The sequence below is a fragment of the Manis pentadactyla genome, chromosome 8 (assembly GCF_030020395.1).
Source record: "Manis pentadactyla isolate mManPen7 chromosome 8, mManPen7.hap1, whole genome shotgun sequence".
Lineage (NCBI taxonomy): Eukaryota > Metazoa > Chordata > Mammalia > Pholidota > Manidae > Manis > Manis pentadactyla.
The window spans coordinates 108,108,606-108,133,194 of record NC_080026.1 but is presented as its reverse complement, the minus strand read 5'-3'; the positions used below and the strand labels follow the sequence as shown (position 1 = coordinate 108,133,194).

Below are 24,589 nucleotides of genomic sequence, written 5' to 3'. Positions count from 1 at the left end.
ACAGGTAATAGAATTCGTAGATACAGTTATTACATTCCATATGTATGAGAAGGTAGAGGGAAACGTAAGCATGTTAAGAAGATATATAGAAGATAAAAAAGACCTAAATTGATCTTCTAGAGATGAATGGCTGAGATAAAAATTACACTGGATGGAGTAACAGCAAATTAATCACCACAGAGGAAAAGGTAATGAACATGAAAGTACAGCAAGAGAAACTCACCAAGATGGACACCGAGAGGCAAAGGAACAGAGCATCAGTGAACTATGGGCAACACGTGGCCTAATAGATGTGCAAGCAGGGTCCCCCAAAGAGAGGAAAGAGAGGAGGGACCTTAAAATTTTTTTGAAGAAATAATGGTTGAAAACTTCAAATTTGAAGAAATCTGAACGAGATACAAGAAGCCCAATGAATCCCAAGCAAAAATTACATTTCCAGGGCCTGGCGCACAGTCGGCCTGCAATCAGTGTTTGGTAAGTGACGAGCAAATGGCTGCCTGCACAGACTCTCTCCCTTGTTCTCCGCCTTTTATCTCCTTTTCGTCTTTCTCCTGCCCCGCTACCCCCCTTTGCTTCTCTTTTGTTCCCAGTGTTGTCATCTGCCAAAACTGTCCTGGATGCATATGGTAGCCTCTATACAAGTCACTGATCCTAAGCCTAGGAGCTTGTGCCTGTTTCAGGCTTGCTCACTGAGAATCTCAGGTGGTCCATCCTCCTCCAGTGTTGAGCACATCAAGGGGTTTTAGACATTTAAGCTAAAATATCCCACGCCCTGCTGGCGTAAGGACTCCTGGCTTCTCAGTTCCTGAGGGGGTGGTAGGGTCCGAAGTACCCAGGATGCATTTGATGCCAAGTTCTACCCAGTTGCATGGCTTAGCAGATTAATACCCAGCCTCATTCATGGCTCACCTTGCAACTCCTTTGCTATTTGATGTTAGACTGGTTGCTTTACTTCTCTGGCCTGCCGACTGAACAGTGGTATTTAGATTTGATCATTTCTTTATTCCCTTCCAGCTCTGAAATCTTGTGATTGAAGCTTCTATGTACCAGTGTCACATGGCTCTGTCTCCTCCCCTCTGGTCCCCCACTGCACTCCCTTGTGGCTACCTTTCTCTTTGCAGTGTCTCACCCTTGCCAACAGTGTGTGGAAACTGGAGAGGAGGGAGGCAGGCAGGCCTCAGACCCTTTGTCCCTGCCAGGCCCCTTCCTTCAATGGCTCCTCAGAGTTTTCAGGTCCAAGTTCAAACTCATTAACTCAGCACACCAGGACTTGATTCTTAGAGCATGGTCTCTGGAACAATCTGCACCAGAATTGTATCGCTTCACCCCCAGCTTGTTAACAGTGAAAATTCTAATTAAGAAGGTCTGGAGTGGGTCCTAGAAATCAGCATTTATAATAAGCATCCCAGGGGATTGAAAAAATGTATTGGTGGTGATGGGGGCATTAGGTCATACCACACAGGTAAAAACAATAGCTTGTTTTTTACACAGGAAAAAACAATCCAAATAGTAGAAGAAAAGCATATGCTGAAATTGTCCCCTGCCGTCACCCAGTCCTCTCCCTGGAAGCAACCACTGTCACCCCTTCTGGGGAGAGTGCATTGCAAGCACATATATATATAGGCATGTGCTTGAACACAGGGACAGGCCAGAGGATTCTGCAAGCCCAGTAAAGCCAGAAATGGCTGCACCAGGGCCTCTGGGATGTGCCCCATCACCTCTCTGACCTCTGCCTGTGCTCCCACCTGAACCTTTGCTACACTCCAGCCTTGCTGAATTTGCCACAGCCCAGCCACTGAGGATGCTGCTGTTATCTGTGTGCTGTACCTGGTGTGTTCTCTCCATCCAGAGAGCCTTTCTTCCCATTTTGCTGCCCAGTCAATGCCTGTTTATCCTTCAAGATGCAGCTCAAATGTCTCCTCTTCCAGGGAGCCTTACAGCCCTACCCCAAGCCCCACACTCCAGATTCCCTGCAATTCCACACTTCCTGATACCAAATCATGCTGAGTGGGCTTTCTTCCTTCTGTTCCCCCATTGGACGGTGAACTCACTGAAGGCCAAGGCCATTCTTATTCCCCGTTGAACTGCCAAGTCCCAGAACAGTGTACACAGCATATAGACAATAAATGGTGTTTAATGAAAGCCCAGACAGAAGGCATTTTGTCTCAGTCTTGGCTTTGGCAGTTTGGAAATCCAAATGACAGTGCTCAGCAGCCTCCCCCAGGCTCTCTGCCTTCTTGGTGCCCCAGGAGGGGCTGTGGAGAGGAAGTAGAGGACTCTGTACAGAAAGCTGGACGGACGGTGCTGTCTCCCTTAGTCACAGGCAGGAGTGGCCCTCAACTCCTGAGCATGGATGGCTGGGGGGACTCACGCTGCTGGGATGGGGGACCCAGTTGCAAGTTTCCTTCTGGAGGGTTGCTGTGACAGTGGCCAGTGGGCAGAGTGGGGCTTGGCAGAGCAATGTGACAGGCTTGCCTCCTCCCCACCCGTGCAGAGGGAGCAGGTGGCCTGGTTGTAGGGAGGGGGTAGGGAGATCCAGTAGAGGGAGGGGCATGGGAGAGGAAACTGAAAAAGCAAAAGGGGTGTGCGGCTGTCCAGGCGGTTGTTTAATGAGTAAATGTGCTGGGAACACTAATGAGCTGCATTCATTCATGGCGAGCTGCCTCCCAAATTGGGGAGCCAGCCAGGTTCTGGGGTGGAGGAGCTGGTGAAGGGAGCCAAGTTGGGGAGCTGCCCAGCTGCTGGGGCAGGGCCTCCCGTGCCAGGCTGGCTAGGGGAGTCTTTGTCCTGGGTCTGAGGGAGCCCTCTACCTTTACCCCTTTAAAGGAAAGGCCAGGCCTTGCTGCTTGGTGACAACTTGGTTCAAGGCCTGCTTGGGGCTCACTGTCCAGGCTAGTCTGGAAGCCTCTAGAGCAATGGCTGGCTCTCGGAGCCACAGGCAGGCTGACCTTGCAGCACCCTGCCCACTTCCATCCATCCTTCCACCCCTTCACCCTGCCACGCTGAAGCCCCCAGGGAATGTCGCCCAGTTAGTCAACACTCTCTCTTCCCCCCATGTCAGAGAGCCATTTGAGGTCTCGGGGCTGGAGGCACCGCTGGAGCAGGCTGGGGACCAGACTTCTTCAACAGTCTAAGCGCTGTCTGTGACAGGCCTACTAAGTGCTGGGTTAAGTGCCAAATGGAAAGGCTCTGTCCCATGAGCAGTGTCGGGGAAGGAGCCACATGTGTAAACACGGCTCCAGCTAAGAGGGGATAAACAAAGCAGCAGGCTCGGAGGAACAGGATTTAACTCTGCCTGAGGCAGCTGGGGAGGACGGGGAGGGGAGGGGCCCAGTGCTTTGTGGAGGAGTAGGAATCAGTGAGGGAGAGGGGTGAGGGGGTCCTCGCTCACTGAGGCGCTCTGGCCTGATTTGTGGGTGGGTTCTCTAAGACCATACCGCCCAGGACCCTTGAGAAAGCCCCTTCCCCCGAGGTGTCGCTGAATCGATGCTCAGGAACCCACGTCCCGGGCGGAAGTCATGGGCAGGAGAGCGGAATGCTTTTCTGTCAGAAGCCACATGAGTTGTGACATACTGGCCACAGTTCTATCTGTGCTATGACAGTAGAGATATTGCAAAATTTTCATCAAGATGGAAAAGAGAAACAAAAATTCTGAGCCTTTGGGGATGTTGTGGATGATAAAGCTTTGATCTTTTGGGTCCTACCAACTGTACCCCTCTCCTGCAACAAGCTTATCCATGCTGTGCCCACCCCTGCCACCTCTTGGACCAGGACCTTCCTGGTTTGTCCCAGGGGGAAACCTGGGTACCAACTCCTGTGAGGGAGAGTTCTGCTTCAGCTGCTTCTGTATATGCTTGCCAGGCAGCCTAGAAGCAGGGGCTCCGACAGATGGACAAAGGATGTCTGGTGCTCTAGAGCAGGACACACCACAGCTGTGCTTGATTTGGCGGAGGCCCTTCATCCTCTCTGGGGTTGAGGATAATTCTCTCCCTACCTGGATTTTTTCCTGTTCATACCCATACCCACTGGGCCTGCCTCAGAGGAAAGTTTCTGCTGAAAGGTGTCTGGGGGCCTGGGGCCTGACATGGGTGGCTCTCGGGTGTTGCTCTCCCAAGCAAGTCACCTGGCCCCTTTCCAGCCCTTTCTGCAGTCCTCTGATGGCAGGCCTGAATATTTGTTTTCATCTGTCAGAAATGGAGGAAAACAATTGCTGGACTTCCAACCCTGACGGATATCCTGCCCCCCCACCACCCAGGAACCCAGTGTAGCTGAGTGGGCAGAAATAACATCTCCCAGTTGTGCAAATGTTCAAATCAGGGCCATTCTCACCTGGGTGCTGCTAGCTTGGGTATTCTCCTAGGAGAAGTGGGGTTGCTAACATTTGGTGGAGAATACATGAAGGGAGGGGAAGACTGCACTTGGCCTAGGGCTTTTGTGCTGCCCCCACCCCTGCCCCCCACAGCCCCCAAATCTCCACCCTCAGTCCCAGGCTAAGCAAGGTAGGCCTCCAGCATCGGTGGAGACGCTGCTTGGGGCAAGGGGCTTCCTTTCACTAAGAACTGACAAAGCAAGCCTGGTGGGGCCTGAGACCGTTTCTTGCCGTCGGGGAAAGCGTGTCTGTGGCTCCAGAGAAGGGGTCCAGGTGGTAAATAAGATCCCCTCCGTTGGTTGGACCAGCAGCTGGGAAGGCGGGTGCGGGTGCTCCGTGCATGTAAGCAGGCGCCTGTGTGTGTGTGTGTGTGTGTGTGTGTGTGTGTGTGTGTGTGTGTGTGTGTGTTAGCCGGCGAGGGCTGGACCAGGCAGGTCGAGCTGTGGCCCCCTCGCGACCCCTCCCCCGCGGCCCCCTGCCCGCTCGGGGAGCCTCCGAGGTTCCACCTTTGAAACTGTACGCTGCTCACAGCAGCCGCCAAGTGGTCTTTGGGAGGCGAGGGGGGTAGGAGAGGGTAGGAGGGGGTAAGGGGGCGGGCGGGGAGGAGTCTGGCTCTGGATGTGTGCTTTTCGATTGATGGATGACTGCCGGGTGGGAGCGAGCGTGCGGGTGTGAGTGTGTGACTGTGTGTGTGTGTGTGTGTGTGTGTGTGCGCGGGGTGCGTGCGCGCGCGGGGCCTGCCCATTTTCCTCCTCGCAGCAGTCAGTTGGGAGCTGGAGGGAGGGAGGGAGACGCAGTCTGCGAGAAACCGGAGAGGAGGCGAGTGCCCTCCGCCCAAGGCGCCCTCCCTCCGTCCGCACACAGGCGCCGTCGCTTGGAGGACAAGGTGCCTCCCAGCCCACAAGGGCGCCGCGCACACGCCCGCCGTCTCTTTGGTGGCTTTGCCCCAGGACTGCACCTGGAGGCCACCCCGGCCGGGGATGGTAAGCGGCTTCGGCCGTCTGGCACGCCAACGGGACGCGGTGAGGACACCATGGCTCTGATGCCCCGGAGGGGGCCCTTGGCGGGGCTGGTCCGGCCCGAGCTCTGGCTGCTGCTGTGGGCAGCCGCGTGGCGCCTGGGTGCCAAGGCGTGCCCCGCCCTCTGCACCTGCACGGGCACCACGGTGGATTGCCACGGCACAGGGCTGCAGGCCATCCCCAAGAACATCCCACGGAACACCGAGCGCCTGTGAGTATGGCCCCCAGCCCAGCCCGCAGGGAGCCCGAGGTTGCCCTCCCACCCTACCCAGACGCGATTCAGGGCTGAGGGTGGCGACAGGAACGTTGGGGCTTCAGCTCCGGAGCCAATAGACGGGTCAGTACTGGCCAGGGTCCTTCCCGAGCCAGGAGCCAGGAACCCCACTGTTTCCCTTTCCCGAGATTCAAAAGGACCTTGGCGGTGCTGTCAGCTCCCATCCTCACACCTGCCTCTGGAGCTCAGCACTGGCAGGCTCTTCCCACTGTGCCAGCACTTTATTCCTCCAGGGTGCCTGCCAACTGGTGCCAGAAAGCAAGCCTTCCCGCACCCAGGAGGGCAGCTCCTGGCACTCACCAGGCACCATATCTCCTTTTGGGCACAGGGAGCTTGGGCTGTGTTCTGCGCAGGATGTGTGGATTTGGGCTCTGAGGGCTTGCATGCTGGTGGATGGGCAGCAAGATGGGATGGGGTTGAAGTTTCTCAGCAACCTCTCCTCCCCATTGTTTGCCCTGGAGCCTTAAAAATTCTTGCCTTGCAGGTGTCAGTCTTTAGTCTCCCACTTCACTTCCAGCCATTCCCAAGCCAGGCAGACAATGGGACCTGAGGGGTTTGGGTTTGGGGCTTGGGGTATGTTACATTCAGCACTCAGAGAGGGTTAGGTGTGGCCTGGCCAGGCTCCTGGACCAGGAGCCAAGAGGTCAGGAGCTTGGAGTAGGGGGCATGAAGTTAAAGACATTGACTGTGAAAAGTAATAAAAAACATCATTTCTCTTTCCCTGTTCTCTTTCACTTCTGAATTCTTGAGAGAACTCTGCCGTTTCTAGACCTGCTGAGCTTTATAGGGTGTCTGTGTATGTGGGTGGATGGATGGTTAGCGTGTGTGCATATTTACAGACCGATATAATTTGTTTTTCCAGATACTCCTGCTGAATGTGTGTCTGTGTGAATTCCTAGTATCTGTGGTGTCACCTCAGTAGTGCGAGGCTGGGTGAGGCCCTGTACATGGGCTGTGTGTAGATTTTTGGTCACATGCAGTGCCTTTGTGTTGCTTGCAGAGGTGACTGCCGTAGCAGCTTTTTGAACTGGACTTTGGAGGAGGCTGTGGGCTCCTTTGAAATGTGCCTACTCTTTCTTCCCATACTCTTGGGCAACTACAGTGGCTCCCATTTTCTAATAACTTTTTAGCACATATTCATGGCTCCCAGCTGGTCAGAGGCAGGAATCTGCCCTTGGGGAGAGCTGTTTCCTGGAACAAACTCTGTACCCTGGTTGGCAATTCATGGGCACATATTTGCCCCAGATTCTTCTTGGCTGAGTCTGAAAAATTCCCGAGGAAGTTTCAGAGGATTTGTAATCTAGATGAGGTGTAGATGGGAATCGATGTGTGTGTATGACTGTATGTGGGGGCATCCAGGTTTTGGGGCTGGGGAGAAGACTAATCCCAGCTTCCTAGGGGCCAGCCTCTGCATTATCTTGTGTGGCCCTGGAGAGGGACTGAGGGCCAGAAATTTGTCTAGAGGATCCCTGAGGTTGCACAGTCACCCTCTGCTCCCATTGCCTCTGGGCCTACTCTCTGTTCCTTTGCCCTGTCCATGGGGAATTTCTCCTGCTGCTGGCCCTGGTAGCAGCCTAGGTCTGAGATGCATTAGCTCTTCCCCTTTGCTTTCAGATCTGGATCTTGAAGTCATCTCATTCCTTGTTCTCTTCCTCTATACCTTTGGTTTTGGTGACAGTGTCTGTTTTGACTTACATGAATTCTGGAGCTCTTTTACCATCAGAATGAGACAGAAGTGAAATTTCCTAGTGCAGAGGAAAGAACTGGGGCTCTAGATGCCTAGGTTGGAGCCCCAGCTCACTCAGTTATTTGCTGTGTGACCTTGTGCAAGTTACCTAACTTTCCTGAGCCATAGTTGCTTTCCTTTAGAAAAATGGGGCTGATGCTAAGGTCTCTGGTTCTTGTGAGGACTGAAGATAATGTGTGGAGAGTGCCTGGTATATTATGATGCTCACTAAGTGAGAGCCAATATTATAAGATTAGAAGATGCTCCTTATTTAATTTACCAAATGTTTAAGGAGCTAGGAATTGCACAGGGTGCTGAGGCTCGGCAGGAAGTGAACCAGTCGCTGCCCTCAAGCCCTCAAGGGATGTATAGTTGAGGGGTCTGGGCATGGGACACTAACTGTAAGATCTGGGGAGGCTGCCAGACTGGCAGCATGATGGGGCCTCGGGGAGGAGGGGAGCACTGAGATGAGAAGCTCTTTTCTGGGGTGAAGGGCTTTCGGGAAGATGGGTCATTTTATTGGGGCATTTTGGGACTCAACAGTGGTTGGGCTGGCTTTTACCAAGCAGTGAGGGCGGGCAGCCCAGACAGAGGGAACGCATGAGCCAAAGGCCTGTGGGTGTGAGCTGCCTGGCTTGGTGGGTGAGTGGACCAGCTTTGCCAGGGGCCGAAATATGCTGTGTCTGTGGAGCTTGAGGCTGGGGAGGTTCGGCAGGGCCGGGAGGGCCTTTCTCTATCTGGATCATTCCTTTAGGGACTTCGGCATTGGAGTCCAGGGGTGCGTCATCGCGGGGAGTGGCAGGAGGTCTGAGAATGCAGAATTTCTCAGACTGGGAACGGACACAGCCGAGGGACCCGCCTTTTCAGCAGGCAGGCCTTGGAAGAACTGTTTGAGGAGGAGAACTGCCTGAAGAACGGCTTCGGTGAGAGCCCAGGCGGGCTCAGAGTCACTGTGGCAGATGCTCTCTCTAATCGATGCGGGTGTTGTGCAGTATCGGAGTCTGAAACAGCAGCTTCTTCGGAGGCTGCGAAATTGTTCGAGACTGCAGCTGTGCATTCGCCTTTTGTCCTCTGGGCAGTTTCTATGGCAGCCTGGGAGGCCTGGCAACTTTCTGACCATATATTCTGTATCTTGGGGTCCAGGCCCGTCCCCCCGAGTAAGACGAAATTGTCATTGGTTGCTGTGGGACTTCTGGGGAGAGGCTGTGTAGGTCCCAGAGCTGTTGAGGAAATTGGTTCAGCCAGAGGGGCTGTGGGGCTGGTGGCCAGGTGGGGAAGGCGATGCTGAATAATTCACGGCAATGGAACATTTGAAATACAGAGGGGGGGGGGGTTGGAGGTGTGGTGGAGGAGGCCTGGAAGCTTCATCTCTTTGTAGGATTCAGGCTCTGAGGGACTCAGCCCCAGCCGCTGTTAATTGTCTTTTCTTCCACTCAAGAACCTTGACTTTCCATTGGATTTTTTTTTTCTAATTAAAAAAAAAATTCTTTTGGACCAAAGTGTTCAGGAGAGTGTGATAAGGGAGTGCAGTATATGGGGCACTGCTTCTCCCCTCCACTCCGGCACTTGTATCTAGGCTTGTCCTAGTTACTCTTGTGGGTGCAGGGTACAGAGAGGGGAGAGGCCCAAGGGGGGAGATGGCAGAAAGGGCCCGGGAAGGCCCGCGGGCTTCTGTGTGCCCCAGGCCCAGCATGTTCTGCGACTGGTCAGGCTCTAGGGGCCCACTCTCTTGCTTCCCTCTATATGTTCCCTTGCCTCCTAGCCAGTTTGTCCCCTGCCCTAGTTCCTTGCCTGCTACAGAGGCCTGGGGAGCCCATGCCTTCTCCCAGCTTGCCCCCCTGAATACAGAAGCCCCATTCAGTGGGGCTGGGTGGGCATGTGCAAGGAAGACTGCCCAGGGCACCCCCAGGCTGACTGTCTGGGAACCTTTTTGGAATTCCAAATAATGATTGGATGGTGGCTGTGGTGAGAGGGGTCAGGGAACCAGACTGAAGCCATGTCTGCCACCAGGGCCTGATCAGCCTGGGCTCTCTGAAAAGGGTACTGAGGTCTCCTGCAATGGAGGTCTGCCCTGTGTGGGGGTGGAGGGTGGGGGCCGTTGCCCCCTGGCAGGGCTCATCTCTCCAGTGGCAGGTGCTCTGGGCTTGTTGCTGGGCTCTGGATGATGGGGGTAGGGCCCCAGTGCAGTTACTCCATCTGCTCTGAGACCCAGTTTCTCTATCTGTAAAAAGGGATGACGACAGCTTTGCAGGTTTAAGGATTAAGGAGTGAGGGTTAAGTGAGTGAATGCTTGGAGAGGGCCTGGCAGCATGCTTGGCACGTGGCTGGTGTTCTACTGCCCATCGGCCTCTGGGGATAATGACTACTACCTCATAGAGCCTTTGCCTATGTGCAAGTTCTCTCATGCTATGTGCGTGGAAATGCTTTGTGATTCAGTTAGGTGATGTTGTCATTATTTTATTATTTGAGATGCCCAAGTCTAGATGTTTGAGGGTTCAGTTGGGCAGGAGATTGCTGGAGAGGTAAGCATTTGAGGGTTGGCCGTGCTGTGAGCTCCTCTCCTGGAGCCTGGCTGCTCAGAGTGCTCCTGCCCCGGGCACCTTGGCCGCTGGCTCCTGGGATATGGAGACGGGGAGCAGGGCCATATCATGCCAGGACTCTGCAAGGTGGATGGTGTGGTGGCACGGCCCTGGCGCCAGGCTGCCTGGGTTTTTAGCTCTGTTCTGCCACTCAGCAGCTGGGGGGACCTGGGCAAGTTGTGGGGTTTAACTCATTCATTCAATAGATGGCTATCCATTGAATTCTGCATTGTGCAGAGTGAATAGTGCCTGACAGAAACCAAAATCTTTCTCCCTGAGTTTTAGTCTAGCAGGGGAGAGGGAGATAGAGGTGAGTGACACCATATGAGAAAAAACATGTAATTGCAAACTGGGATAAGTGTTCTGGAGGAAAGTGTGTCTTCTCAGGAACCCCCTTTCCTTGCCCATAAAGTGGGGATGATGACAGGACTTGCTTCAAGGGTGGTTGTGAGGATTAAATGCAGGACTGCTGTGAGGAGCTCTTTGCATTGGGCTGGGCACACAGCAAGTACCCAATAGTATTATTATTGAGGTAACAGAATTGCAGGCACATGAAAGGGCCTTGGGCATCCCTCAGTGCCAGTCCCAGCAAGGCCCTGCTGCCATTTGCCTCACCAGGCAGCCCCTGGGAACCCTGAAGCGTGTGCCTCTCTCCGAGGCAGGGGGCTGGCTGTGGTGGCCCGGCTGCCCGAGGCTGCCAGCAGGGGCGGCCGTGCTCTTTGGGGCCCTGCAAGGGGCCCGGGTGGGAGGGACTGTTCCTGCGTTCCTGGGAGCAGCCAGTAGCTCGGCGGAGTTGCCGCCTCCAGTTCTGTGCCGGCATTAGCAGCTCGGCAGGGCTCTTGCTTAATGGGATTTTCTTCCCAAAATGCTGTAATTATCGCCATACAAATACTTATTACCCAGAGCAGATGATGGCCGGGCCTTGGGCAGTAGCCAGGGAACTGGGTTGTGCTCGGGGTTGGAGAATTGGCTCCTCTTTTTGACGGAGCTCACAACCCCTCCTCTCCTTTCTGGAACCCAGCCTGTGGCAGACAAGCAGCTGTTGGGCACCTGCCATGTGCATAGTGTCTAGAGAGGTGCAGGGTATGGACCTCCTCCTTGGGGAGCTTGTGGCCTGCTTGGGGAGAAAGGTCTGTCTGAGAAAGAACAAACATGTCAGGATGTCTGGGGACAGCACGTGGCTACCCACACAGGCTTTGGTGTGACAATGCCCCATTTGAATCCTGTCTCCATCAACTACCACCCAAGAGATCTTGGCCTGCTCACCAGTGACTAGATTTCCTTACTTGTAAAATGGGGCCAACAGTAGCACTTAACCTTCTAGGGCTGTGAGTTCAAATGAAATGCTCCATGTAAAGTGCTTAGAATAATGTTGGGCATATAAGAAGCACTCCATCGCTGTTAGAGATGAAATGGGAGTGAGATCAGGAGGAGGAATTGGGTCCCTGCAGTGAGGTGCAGGTGGAATTTGAACTGGGCATGGAAGATGGGCAGGGCTTAGGTAAAACAAGGGCAAGGGAATCGGTGTGCCACGTAGTTGGGAAGGAGAGTGAGGAGCAGACCCAGCTGGTGGGATGAACATTCGTGTTGGTGAGTTCTGAGAGAGGAGATCTAAGTAATAGGTGGGCAACAGGCCATGGGACTGGCAAATGGGAGCCATCAGAGGGTGTGTATGTGTGTAAAACTTTTTATTAAAACCTTTTTTACTAATAAATGATTTTCGCATCTACAGAGTTGTGCAAACATCACCATAATCCAATATTAGAATATTTCCATCACCCCAAAAGACCCTTTGTACCCATTGTAATTTTTAATTTTGTTACGATTTCAAACTTACAGAAATGCACCAAAATTATAAGGAACTCTTATTTATCTACTATCCAGATTCAATTGTTTTTATTTTCCCCCATTTGCCACATCATATATTATGATACACACATACTTATTTTTTCTGAACCATTAAGAATAGGTTGGAGACATAACCTTTTTTTAAATGTGTAGTCTTAAGGCTGTCAAAATCAGTAAATCTATAGTTGAAACAGTAGTGTTGTCTACTCCTTAGTTCATATTTGAATTTCACCAGTTGTCCCAATAATGTCTTTTGTGGCTGTTTTCGTTTCAGGTCCAGACCCCTGGCCAGGATCACATGTGGCACTGACTTGTCACAGCTCTTCAGTGTCCTTTGATTTGGACTGGTTCCCTGGCCTTTCTTTTTTTTTCTTGACCTTGACATTTTTGAAGAACACAGGCCAGTTATTTTGAAGAATGTCCCTCAATCTGGCTTCACCCATTCTTTCCTCATTTACAGTCAGGTTATGCATTTCTGGTAGGAATGCCCGCTAAGTGATGTTGTGCTCTTCTCAGTGGATACACCATGTCAATTTGCCCCAGTATTGGTGATCTTAGCTCTGATCCCTCAGGAAGCTGGTGTCTGCCAGGCTTCTCTGCTAAGCAGTTATTATTTTCCCTTTTGTTATTATAAGTAATTTGTGGGGAATACTTTGAGGCTATGTAAATATCCTATACCTCATCAAAATTTCATACTCTAGTTTTAACAACCGTTGATGAGAAGTTTTAGCTCTGTTTTTTCTCTGTCGGTTGGCTATTTCCCTTCTCCATCTTGGTGACTGTTTACAACAGTATGGACTTTTGGCTTATTATTTTATTCCTTGGGTTATAATTTGTTTCTATCATTATTTATTTTGATGTACGGAGGGTCCCATATTTGTCCAGTCTAGCTGCTTCTGTGTCCTTTCGATAAGACCCTTTCAGCATTTGCCCCCTGGGGCTTTTGAGTCAAGAGTGACAAATGCACAATTGTGATTTAAGACATACTGTTGCCTGGCTTTGGTGTGGAGAATAAACGGAGGGGGAGACCAATTGGCAGTGGGAGACCAGCTGGTTATGGTGATTATGGTTTCTGGCTTTTCTATGAGAGCAGTTTTGCTATATTTTTGTTCTTTAAAAACATATAAAAAATTTTCAAATAACTTTAAGATTTAACAGAAAAGTTGCAAAAATAGTAAAGAGAGAGTTCCCATATACCCTTTCCCCAGCTTCCCCCAATGTTTACATCTTTCTTAGCATAGTACAATTACCACGAGTAAGAAGTTAACGTTGGTATAAAGATGACTAACTAAGCTATCGACTTTATTTGGATTTCACTAGTTTTTCCACTAGGGTTCTTTATTCCAGTACCTAATCCAGGAATCCACATTGCATTTAGTTGCCATTTCTCCTTAGTCTGCTTCAATCTGTGATAGTTCCTTGGTCTTTCCTTGCTTTTCATGACCTTGGCACTTTTGAAAAGTACTCTTCAGTTTGGGTTTGAATGGTGTTTTTCATGATTGTATCGAGGTTATGCATTTTTGGCAAGAATGCCACAGAGGTGATGTGCCCTTCTCAGAGCATCCCATCGGGGGTAGGTATCATCAAAATGTCTTACTGCTGGTGATGTTAACCTTGGTCTCTTGTTAAGATGGTGTCTGCCAGTTTTTCCCATGGTAATGTTACTATCTTTCCATTTGTAATTAATAAATATTTAGGGGAGATACTTTGAGACTATGTCATATCCTTTTTTTTCTTCAAAGTCTCACCTACTAATTTTAACATCCATTAATGGATCTTGCCTGCAACCATTATTATCCAGTTTTGATTTTCTATTTCCCTCATTCCTTTTACACTTATTAATTAGAATTCTGTAGGGAAGAGAATTTTATTCCCTTTTAAGAAGATGGTTTGTTTGATGGGCATCTTGGGTTTTGAGTTTCCTGAGGGTGGTGATGTGTCTCATACATCTTTGTATTTTTATCCCCTGGTGCATGGTAGATACTCAAAAAATGTGTATTTGATGAGTTTTTTTTTAAACATTTTGTAAGACATTTTATGGTTGTGATCTTTGCTTTAGAAAATATGGTCGTTGTGGAAGGCTGAATAATGGTCCCCAAAGATGTCCATGTCCTAATTCATGGAACCATGAATATATTGCCTTACATGACTTAAGGGACTTTGCAGATGCCACTGAAGATCTTGAAATGGGAAATGATCCTGGATTATCTGGGTGGGCTCAACATAATCATAAGAGAGAGGCTGGAGGGTCAGAGTTAGTAGCAGGGGATGTGACAGCAGAAGCAAGAGGCTGCGGTGATGAGAGGGAGGGGCCATGAGCCAAAGAATGCAGGCAGCCTATAGGGGCTGAGAAAGGCAAGGAAACAGAAGCTAAGATAATATATTCATGTTGTTTTAAGTCACTAAGCATGTAATTTTTTACAGCAGTAGGAGGCAACTGCTATACTGCTCACAGAGTTAGGAGGCTCCTGCAGAGGCCAAGGCGTGAGAGAAAGCAGGTCTGGACTGCGGCAGAGAGTGCAGAGAGAGCAAATGCAAAGGTCATGGGGCCCCCAAGGCTTCAGCCTGGGAGAATGAGATTGTGAATGGAGCAAAACTGAGGAGGGTGGCTGGCTGATCCTGGAAGAAAAGGTGTTGTTTGAATTGCCCACGAGCAGCTATGAGACAAAGATGACCCCAGACACAGAACAGGGGATGGTTACTCTGTAGAGTGTTCAGACTGGCAAGGCAGTTGGGAGGGTCTCCTGCGGGAGTGGTGGAACCCACAGGGGCGACGGAAAAGAAACTTCAATGGGAATAAGAAACTCCTGGTATACAATGTAGTCTCCCAGGCCCATCCCAGTGATGCTGATTCAGCAGGTCTTTGGCAAAGGGATTCAGGTGATTCGGATAAAGGAGGCACCCAGAACACAGTTTGAGAGGCACTTCTTGGTGCTGTGGTTTCCTGGTGAGAAGACCATGTCCTTCAGAGACTCAGGAGGACTGCCTTTAGCTTCTGCCCATCTCAAGAGGGCAGGAGGTGAAATGGGTGAAGGGGTCTGAAGGTGGACGCTTCCACTTATACAATAAGTAAGCCCTGGGGATGTATTGTACAGCATGGCTATGTAGTTAATAATACCGTGTTGTATATTTGGAAGTTGCTGAGAGTAGATCTTAAAAGTCCTTGTTGCAAGAAAAGAATTTGTAGCTATGTATGGTGATGGATGTTAACTAGACTTACTGTGGTGATCATTTCACAGCATACACAAATATCTAATCATTGTGTTGTACGCCTGAAACTAATACAATGTTGTATATCAAGCACATGTCAATTAAAAAAAAAAGAGGGCAGCAGGAAGGGCAGGTGAGGAGGGAGGCGCTGGTGGAGATGCAGGAAGGGCTCTGGCTGACTGGGCTGAGGAGATACTGCCAAAGCCCAGGAACGAGTCTGGAGATGGGGGGGGAGAGCAGCCAGTGCCACTAAGGATGGGGGCTGAGGGAAGCTTCTGGAACTGTGATGGGGGTCAGTGGCGGAGCTGGGCCAAATGGTTTCCTGGGAGAAATGGAAGGCAGAAGGCAGATGGTTGGGAGCGAGTAGGTGGTGAGAAAGTTTGCGGGAGGAGAGATGTGCAGGAGCTCCACGGGGGAGGGAGCTGTCTGCAGGGTGGGGGCAGGTGGACTGCAGTCCACGGGGGGCCTGGGGCTGGAATGTGGGGGTGGGTTTAGGAAGGAAGAGCTGGACCGTGGGGATGGGGGAGACAGAGCAGTACTGCGGCGGGAAGTGGCAAGGAGGGAGTTGTGGTGGTGTCAGTGGTCAGCTCAGTGCCCCCCAGCCAGTGCCCGGCTCGGAGCCACATGCTTCCCCCACATCCGCCCTTTTACTCCTCATACAGTCCTGGGAGGAAGGTATGACTTAACTCTGCTTTGCAGGTAAGATGGTTCAGCAAGGCAGAGCCATCTCCCTGGGATCACAGATGGCTGGTAAGGGTGTGTCCAGGGTCCCTGATTCTTGATGCTCTGAGATGTGTGTTTAGTTCTTAAATTTGACTGCTGCTCCACACATCTTAATAAGGCCTGGCTTCATTCATTCATTCATTCATCCATCAGACATTCATTCAGCACCTATAAACCCTTGTCAGGGCTTAGCAGTGGGGCATAAAGGTCAATTGGCCTGCCTGCACATGTTTATGGGGTGGTCCCAGGTTGCAGGCTGGCAGAGGGAGGGGTGTCCAGCCTGGGGGTGGGCTGGTGAGCAGGGGTGGGATGCAGGAATGTGGTGCTGCAGGCAGAGGTCAGTGTCAGAGAGTTAGTTGGGGGAGAGCCTCTCAGAGGCCTGGGGTGGTGTGAACAGAGAGTGGGCTGGCAGGCAATGGGCATAAAGGCCTGGTGGCTGGCGGGAGTCCCAGCTGCAGGGCTGTGGTTTGGGGGCAGGCCTTAGACCTGCAGAGGGGGTCAGCAAGAGCAAGGCAAGGCCTCAGTAGTTAAGGGGCTGGGGCACAGTTTGGGCGTCAGAACAGTGAACAGTTTGGGCGTCAGAACTATGGAACCAGAGTTAGGGGCTGGGCCCTGACCACCTCCCACCCACTAGGATGGCTACTATCAAAACAACAGGAAATAACAATGTGGAGAATGTGGCCAGGTTGTGGAGAAATTGAAAGTCTTATACACTGTTTCTGGGAATATAAAATAGTGCAGGTGCTATGGAAAACACTATAATGATTCCTCAAAAAAATTAAACATATATTTACCATATAATATAGCACATCCACTGCTGGGTGTTTGCCCAAAAGAACTGAAAGCAAGGTCTCAAAGATCCATGTACAGCCATGTTTATATCAGCATCATTTGCAATAGCTAAAGGGTGGAAACAGCCCCAGTGCCCATCAAGGATAAATGAAATATGGCATATACATCTGATGGAACATTATTTAGCCTTAAAAAGGAAGGAGATCCCGTCACATGCTGCAATATGGATGAACCTTGAGGACATCGTGCTGAGTGAAATAAGCCAGTCATCTGAGAACAAGTACTGTGTGGTTCCACTTCTTTGAGGTACCTGGAGTAGTCAGCTTCCTAGACAGAGAGAGCAGAAGGGCGATTGCCAGGGTCCAGGGGCACAGAGGGGTGGGGAGTTGTTTAATGAGTTCAGAGTTTCAGTTTTTCAAGGTGAAAAAGCTCTGGAGATGGTTGTGCAACAATGTGAACAACACTACTACACTGTGCACTTAAAATGGTTAAAATGATAAATTATGTTCTATATATTTTACCACAGTTAAAAATGAAAGAAAGGAATATATATATAGAGAGAGGCAGGGAGGGAGGGAGGAAGAAAGGAAGGGAGGGAGGGAGGGAGGGCAAGCTGGGCCTTGGAGTAAGGCACGCTGGGCTTCAAGTCCTGCCTCCTCAATCTACTGGCCAGCTAGCTGATCTTGAATAAGCTACTTAAATTCTTTATGCCTCGATTTCTTCATATATGAATCAAGCCTGATAGCCAACCTTTGAGCCAGGTGCTATTATGAGACTTGAATGAGCTGGCTTGGTTGTGATAGCACAGATACTGATAGTATTCAAGCCAAGTAAACAAATGGGTCCCTTGGAGGCCTGGCTGGAGGGGGATGGGAAGCTAATGTGCCCTGGCACCAGATCTCTGACTGCTCATCCCTGGGCTTCTTAACTCATCACCCAGTGGTGGGGTCCCAGCGCTGCGATTGGTGCCAGGACCTGTGGGCTCTGCTGGGGTGTTCGAGCTGCCTCTGATCGTGACCAACTGGGACCTGAGGATGTGAGCAAGGCTCAGCTGGCTGATGGGAGCATGTGCCAGGCTTCTGCTGTGAGGTGCCAGCAGCAGCTGGGCTCAGTGAGCAGGGATGCTCCTTCAGCCTATTTTCACTATGTTTAGTGAACACATTCTATGTGCCAGGCACCCTCGCAGATGCCAGGCATACAGCAGTGTGCAAACCAGATGTGGCCTCTGCCCCCGCAGCCTGGCAGGGGAGTCTGGCCTTGAACAAAGAGCCTCATATTGAACACAACTCCAAATAGCAATCGCAGCTCTGGAGGAGGAGCTAAGTGGCCATCCAAGGGAGGCTGGCTTAGAGGAGCGGACATTTAAATTGAAGCCCTGAAGACGATTAGGAGTAAATCAGGTGTCTCTGTTGGTGGGCTGGCGAGGAGAAGACAGTTCCAGGCTGTTCTGAGCTGTTCTGGGCTGAGGGAGCAGCAGGGGCAAAGGCCCTGAGGCAGAAGTGCTGCTGTGGCAAATGAAGGGAGGGGCAGTGTGGCTAAAGCCCTGGGGCTGATATTTTCCTACAACAGTTGCTGAGGAAAAATCAGTGATTTAACCTGTGGGCCACAGGAGGTTGTTAGTAACACAGCAGTGTTCTCTGTGTGTAGGACTTTTCTTGGCTGATGTCCATTTGGGAAGAGCATTTCTTAATTAGTGTGGGTTTGTTGTTGTTTTTTTTTGAGTTGGGGAGCAGGGAAACACGGAAAACCCACTCAACCCATTGCTATTTGGAATATGGTAGTTTTAATGCAAATTTATTCATGCGTTCAAGAAATACTGCAACATCTATCAGGTGCAATGTATCATTAGGGCCCGGAGAGGCAGCAGGGAGAAAAAATGGACACAGTCCATATCCTCAAGGAGCTTATAGTCTGATGTGGGGGCTGACATTATCAGTCAAGGAAGCCCCCAAATCCATGTAAAATTGTCCCCGATTTGTGCTGCAAGGGAGAGGTCGGGGTGCTCCATGGCCTGTGATGGGGAGTTTGAGAGACTGGAAGGAAAAGTTGGAATCTGTTACATGAAGAGGAAGGAGGGAGCATGCTGGGCAGAGGGAAGGGCAAGTGCAAAGGACGGAAGGAAAGAAGGAAGGAAGGGCAAGCCGGGCCCTGGGTCAGGCACTAGGCTTCAAGTCCTGCCTCCTCCGTCTATGGGCCAGCTCCGCTCGGTCCTCAACCGCAGAAGAAGTGACTCAGAACAGGGAGTGGGGCAGGCCACACGGCCTTCTAGTTCATTAAGGAGATTTTTGTGTTGATTCCAAGAGCGATGGGGACCCATTGAAGAGCTTAAGTGGGGAGTGACATGATCAGATTTGCATGTTGAAAGGATCTCTCTGGCTGTGGCTAGGAGAACAGATTGGAGGGGAGCCAGAGGGAATGGGGGGAGCCCCATTCGGTGGCTCTGCGGAGCTCTGGGCATGCAGCCGGTGACCTGCGGGTTAGGGGGCTTGAAGCACTGTGGGCCCTGGCTGGGGAAGGAAATCTTCCTTCCCTCAGTTCTCCTGCCTGACTTTGCAGACACCGAGTGCGGCGATTTGGCCAGGGTGAGATTTCATAGTTGAGGGCTGACATAAGCTCCCCAGCCCAGAGGCCTGTCTCAGTTACAGTCAGAGGGTGCATGTTTATATTTTGGAGATTTGGCAGGAAGGGATTTGAGCCTCCCCATTGCCACTAAAGGCTTGGGTCACTGTGGGAATGTTCTGGTCCCTCCAGGAACCAGGACTAGGAGTGGCTGGAGCTCCAGGGCTTGTGAGAACAGGGCCTCCACCCCTCCAGGGGCTCAGGGTGTTTATTCCTGCAGGTCTAGGAAATCCAAGGGTTTCTTTTGGTTTATTAGCAAACACCCAGGTGCTGGGGATCAGATTCTTGCTCCTGAGAGGATTCAAGAAATCCACACGTGTTTTTGTTTTTAACTTGGTCACTTTGCTTCAGAGTATTTAGGACCACACAGAAACTGGGAATCAGGGACGTTTGCCACTGGAGCATATTTCATCCCTGGGGAGAAGGGAGGGCGCAGCCTCACCAGTTTTGGAAGAGAGAGAACTGTCTGTCTTAGGGCATCTACCCTGGGCTTTCGCATTGTGGGGCCTGCAGGGCATGAGTACTGGCTCCTCCCTGCCCAGCACGGCCCTGCCAATCCCCCACCAGCCTGAGCCTGAGGCACCATTCTCCCGGTGGAGCCATGGTCCTTGAGAACAAAAAATGACAGTAGCGGTAAAGATAATCATAGCTGGTGACACTGATACAGAGACACAGATGTGCGCCAGGCCTGCTCTGGTGCTTTAGAAATACTCGGTCATTTAAACACCACCACATACTACAGGACAGTTTGGCTCCTAACCACTACCAACACACTTCGCCCGGCTGGCTGGGGAGTTTGCCTGATTCGGTTGCTTAGGCAGAGCACACAGTCTTATCACGGGACCCCAGGGTTTCCTGCTCAAAGCGTCAGGTTGTTTCTCAGCTCTTTGCAGGGTATGACCACTCGGGGTGAGGGGTGGGCTTGACAGAGTCCATCGACATGAGGCGTCAGGGTGTAGGGAGACACCGTGGGACCCATGCAGCCCCACTGGCAGAAGCTGTGTGGCCAAGTCTGTCACCCTCTTGTGCCTTTGTTTCCTCGTCAGCCAGGAGAGAACACGGCTCTTCTCAGAGGTCACTGAAGGGCGGAGCCGATGAAGCACTCCTGGAGCTGGACTCAGCCTGCACACAGTGGGTGCCCAGTGAGACGTGGTGGCTACGGGCTCTGGCGGCAAGAGCCTCGGGGCCCCCAGAGTAGCTCTGGATCCTGGGTTCCTCCTGAGAAACGAGGCTGGGGCCTGCCCCAGATGGCCACCCCATGCAGCTGCTCTGGCTGAAAGGTCTAAAGGTCACAGCAGCTTCTCCCATTTTACCCAGGTGGCTTGCTGGGGAGCCGGGGTCTCTATGGCAACCCTCAAAGACCACCTGTTGGAGGAGTCAGGCGCTGGAGAAAAATGACTGCCTTGCCTCATTCCAGCAGCTTCTGCTGAGGGTTCAAGGGGAAGTGGCTGGTCCAGGGTGGAAACTTCACCCTGGTGGGCTGCACTGCTGAGGGGGAGAGGGTGGTCTATCCCATGGAGGTTGTTCTTTTGGTCTAAGTGGTGTTAATGTCTCCTTAAACAGCCGTCAGAGCTGGGAGCCTGATGACAGCTGCCTCTGCCTTGCAGGCTACTGTCTTAAGGGCTCTCGCCTGAGAGGAGGCACTTAGTTCTGGGTTAGAGAGCAAGGCTGATGGGGGAGGCCGAGGGTGGGGTAGGCTTGGGCCTCCATGGACATTCCTGCCTGGAAGCACCAGCAGGGCCCCCCTTGGGGAGAGGCCGTATTTGCTCCACAGTCTGGACCTTTGTCCTCTTCTGTCTGCCTATCCCAGGTCTCTTCTTGAGTGGGGGTGGACTGGGGGTGCAGGAAGTGAGGAGGGGGGGCTGGAATTGACTGATGGTGGGCTAAGGAACACGTCCCAGAGCCTGCACAGTGGGACCTTGGGCAAAAGGGTAAGAAGAGAGGCGTGTAAATGTGAGCTGTCATGGAAGTCCCTGTGAGCCCCCCACCCCACCCCGGCCTGCCTTATGGGCGTTCTGTCCTCGGAGGTCCTGAGTTCTGTGTTGGTCCCTGCCTTGTTCAGACAACTCCTCGTGTTGGTCTTTGCCTTGTTTTTGGTGTCTGTGTGATGATAATTGTTATAGTCCTTTGCTTTATAAACCGTGGTTGCCACGAGAAGGAATGAGCCAATTATTGGAAAATTCATCAGTGTTTTTATGACTTCTGACTGAATAATGCTGTTTTCTAGGAATGTAATCGTCCCAGATGTCTACCAAGCTTAATGCAGTGTTGTTTATAACTGAACAATATCCAAACAGCCCAGAGATTCCAGTAACAGGGAATCAGGGAATGCCCTAGTAATTCAATATATCCAAATGAAGGGGTGCTTTATGGCCAATCAGAATCATAGGTGGGGAAAACATAGGGTGTAACATTGTAGAAGGAATGCATACCATTTATGTCTTGTTCATCCTTGTATCTTCAGAACCTTGCAAAACTTTGCAAATAGTAGGTCTTCAATAAATATTTGTTGAATTATCTCAACGACATAAAAATTGTATCCAGAGAAAACAGACTTGGGATAAAGTATTCCAGAATGTTAACAGGGGTTACTTCTGGGTGATGAGTTTATGCGTGATTAAAATTTTTCTTTTATTCTTCAGGAGATGGAAAAAATTCAATAATGTGCATATATTACTCTTATTTTTAAATTCAATTACTTGACTATTACATTGGCTTATGAAAATATAGATGTCTTTTAAAAACATTCAGACAATGCAGAAAAATACAAGAAAGAAATAAGTCACCTCAAGTTCCACCACTTAGCAGTTACAGGCATTAATCCGAGGCAAAAAAGCCTCCAGTGAGCTTGTTCTGTGCCTGGATCGATGCATGTGTGTTTTTACGAAAGCGGCTTATAGAATACAAGCTGTCTTGTAACCCTTTTCCACATATTATGTCATGGACATCTTTCCTTGTCAGTGCAGACTGACCTGTGCCATTTTAAATGGCTGTGGAGTGTTTTGGTTTCACAGATTTGCTGAAAATCACCTAAGTGTTGCTGTTGACATCCATTTAAGCTGAACATTCTTGCTCTTATAATCAATGCCGACATGTCTTTGTAACCAAAAAATTAAAACAAGCAAAAATTCCTTGTGGTTTTTGGATTTAGGGATGAAAGTTTCAGCAGGAAGGCCCAAGGAAACCAGTCGTGCTTGTGGAGGCAACCAAGTTTAAGGGCTTGTTGATGAAATTCTCAATGTTTGATGCAATCATGATGCAGAAGAAGCAGACTGGAGCGTGGCACAGGAGGTGGCTGTTTCAGGGAAGAGTATTTAGTTCAACTGAAAAGAGCCAGTCTCACATGAAGAAGGCATCCTTACAGCATTAGGACAGGAAGGAGCTCAGTCTGGGGCTCCCACCAATGGCCGTCTCCCCGTGGGGATGTCTCAAGCCCCTCTGAGAGATCCTGTTAGAAAAGACATGAGCAGGAAGTGAGTTTTTCCAGTTGCTCCAAGGAGCAGGAGCCAGGTGCCCCAGGAGGGCAGAAAGAGTGATGAGCAGAATGAATCATCAGCTTGTCAACTGGGAGAGAAGGCATGGCCTGGTGGAAGACCCTAGGCCCTCTGATCAGTCACCCATGGTCCAGATCTCTGCTCTGTCACTACCAGCTTGTCACCCCGGGAAAGCACCTAACCTCTTTGAGCCATTCTTTCTTCATCTGTAAGATGGGCACAGTAACTACTTTCCAGTCTCGTGTGAGTGTGTACGCAAAGCCCAGTATCCAGAGCGTGTGGAGACTAATAACATACATGGTTCTTAGTGTACACTCCAGAACATCATGTAGGCCAGAGACACTTCCTACGCTTTCAGGAAAGAGAACTTGATGTTTTTGAAGTAGCTTGGGCTTGGGCTGACCAAAGTTAGTAAGGAAACCGGACTGCAGGGACCATGGTGTGTGTGTGTGTCTGTATGTGTGTGTACATGTGCACATGTTGGGAAGAGGGCACTAGGTTGCTGTGAAGCATGTGCGTGACTGTGCTGGTGGTGAGAGAGAGGAAGAGCACGGAGCTGCCACAGAGAGACAGGTTAGGTGCACACAGGTGGCAGCTGGATTTGGAGCTGGGCCTGAGGGAGATTCTGTTGCGGGGGGCTCAGGGGAAGCACTTCCTGGGGAGGGGAGCACCAGCTCCTGGGGGGCCTGCCCTCCTGGGGCGGCGCTAGCCCCTTGTGAAGAGGAGCAGCCTGTGAGCGTCCCTGGGGGCTGGGTGGGAGCTGGGTCAGACGGCCTCCAAGGTGGGATCCATGTGGGATCCATGTCCGGGGTGCCCAGGGCATGGCTGAGAGTGCTCTGGAGCAGCACCTGCGGCCTTGGAAGGAGGGAAAGGCCCGAGGCCGGGGTGGTTGGGGGAGAGGAGACACTGCCGCTGTGGGCCTGGTCCGGGGGTCCTGACGGTGGGCTCCCACCTTCCTCAGCCCTGGTGTCCTGCCCTTCTCTTCCCCACCACCAAGCCCACAGGACTGACGTCGTGGCAGCTCCTGCCCGGGGGCCCTCTCTCACTGTTTGCCTTCTCCTGCCTTCTGTGGTCTGCACCCCCCTGCCCCGCCCTGCTTCCCACACCTGCTCCTCCCCCGGCCTGCACATCATACCCTGGGGGCTCTCCACCTCTGGAACGTCCCCTCTGTCAGCACGTGTGCAGGGCTGCCTTGTCTTTTGGGCATCAGCTTGAGTCCCTCTTCCTCAGTCTCCTTAAATGGCATGGCTCACCCTGTTCCCTCCTGCTCCCAAATTGGACAGATGGGAGCCAGTGCTCCCGGATGATAGTGTCAGCGTCCCCAAGGGGGCCCGTTCCTTGTCTGTGCCTCACGCTGACCCTCTGAGGTACACAGCTCTTGTGTCCATCTTAGAGATGAACCAACTGAGGCTCAGTGGTGCTTCCATCTGAATAACCTCTAACTGGCTAGTTTCCAAATTCTTTCCTTCATGAATGTCTTGTCTCTCCAACTAGACTGAGCTCTTTCAGGGCCAAAGTCACATTTTTGGTTTCTGTAGCACTCCCAGTGCTAAGCCCATGCCCTGCTGGCTGGACGCCTGCTGCCAAAGGCCCCAGCTTTTTGGGCCTTGACATAGACTTGGGGGGTCCAGGGGCTTGGCGGGGAAGCACCCAGCCCCACTGGTGAGATGACAGGCTTGAGCCGGTGGAATGGGAGCCTGAAGCTGAGGTCTTGGCTTGGGGGGCCCACCCCGGGCAGCTCACCATTTCCTTCTCTCCTTTCCTCCCCCAGGGAACTCAACGGCAACAACATCACTCGGATCCACAGGAATGACTTTGCGGGGCTCAAGCAGCTGAGGGTGCTGTGAGTATGGGGTGCTGCCTGGCTCAGAACTCCTCCTGCCCCACCCTTGGCAATGGTCTCGTGGGTCCTGGGCACAGCCCTGACTGGTTTTTA

General features: G+C 51.5%; 1 protein-coding gene across 1 annotated transcript in view; it reads left to right on the top strand.

The window, feature by feature from the left end:
• Positions 1-5,021: 5,021 nt before the first annotated feature.
• SLIT1 (slit guidance ligand 1) overlaps positions 5,022-24,589 on the top strand; it is a 158,523-nt gene continuing 138,955 nt past the window's right edge. The window contains exons 1-2 of the mRNA XM_036886502.2: positions 5,022-5,599; positions 24,425-24,496. Of these exons, the coding sequence (XP_036742397.2) occupies positions 5,403-5,599; positions 24,425-24,496 (269 nt within the window). The 5' untranslated portion in view covers positions 5,022-5,402. The remainder of the gene's footprint in view (positions 5,600-24,424; positions 24,497-24,589) is intronic.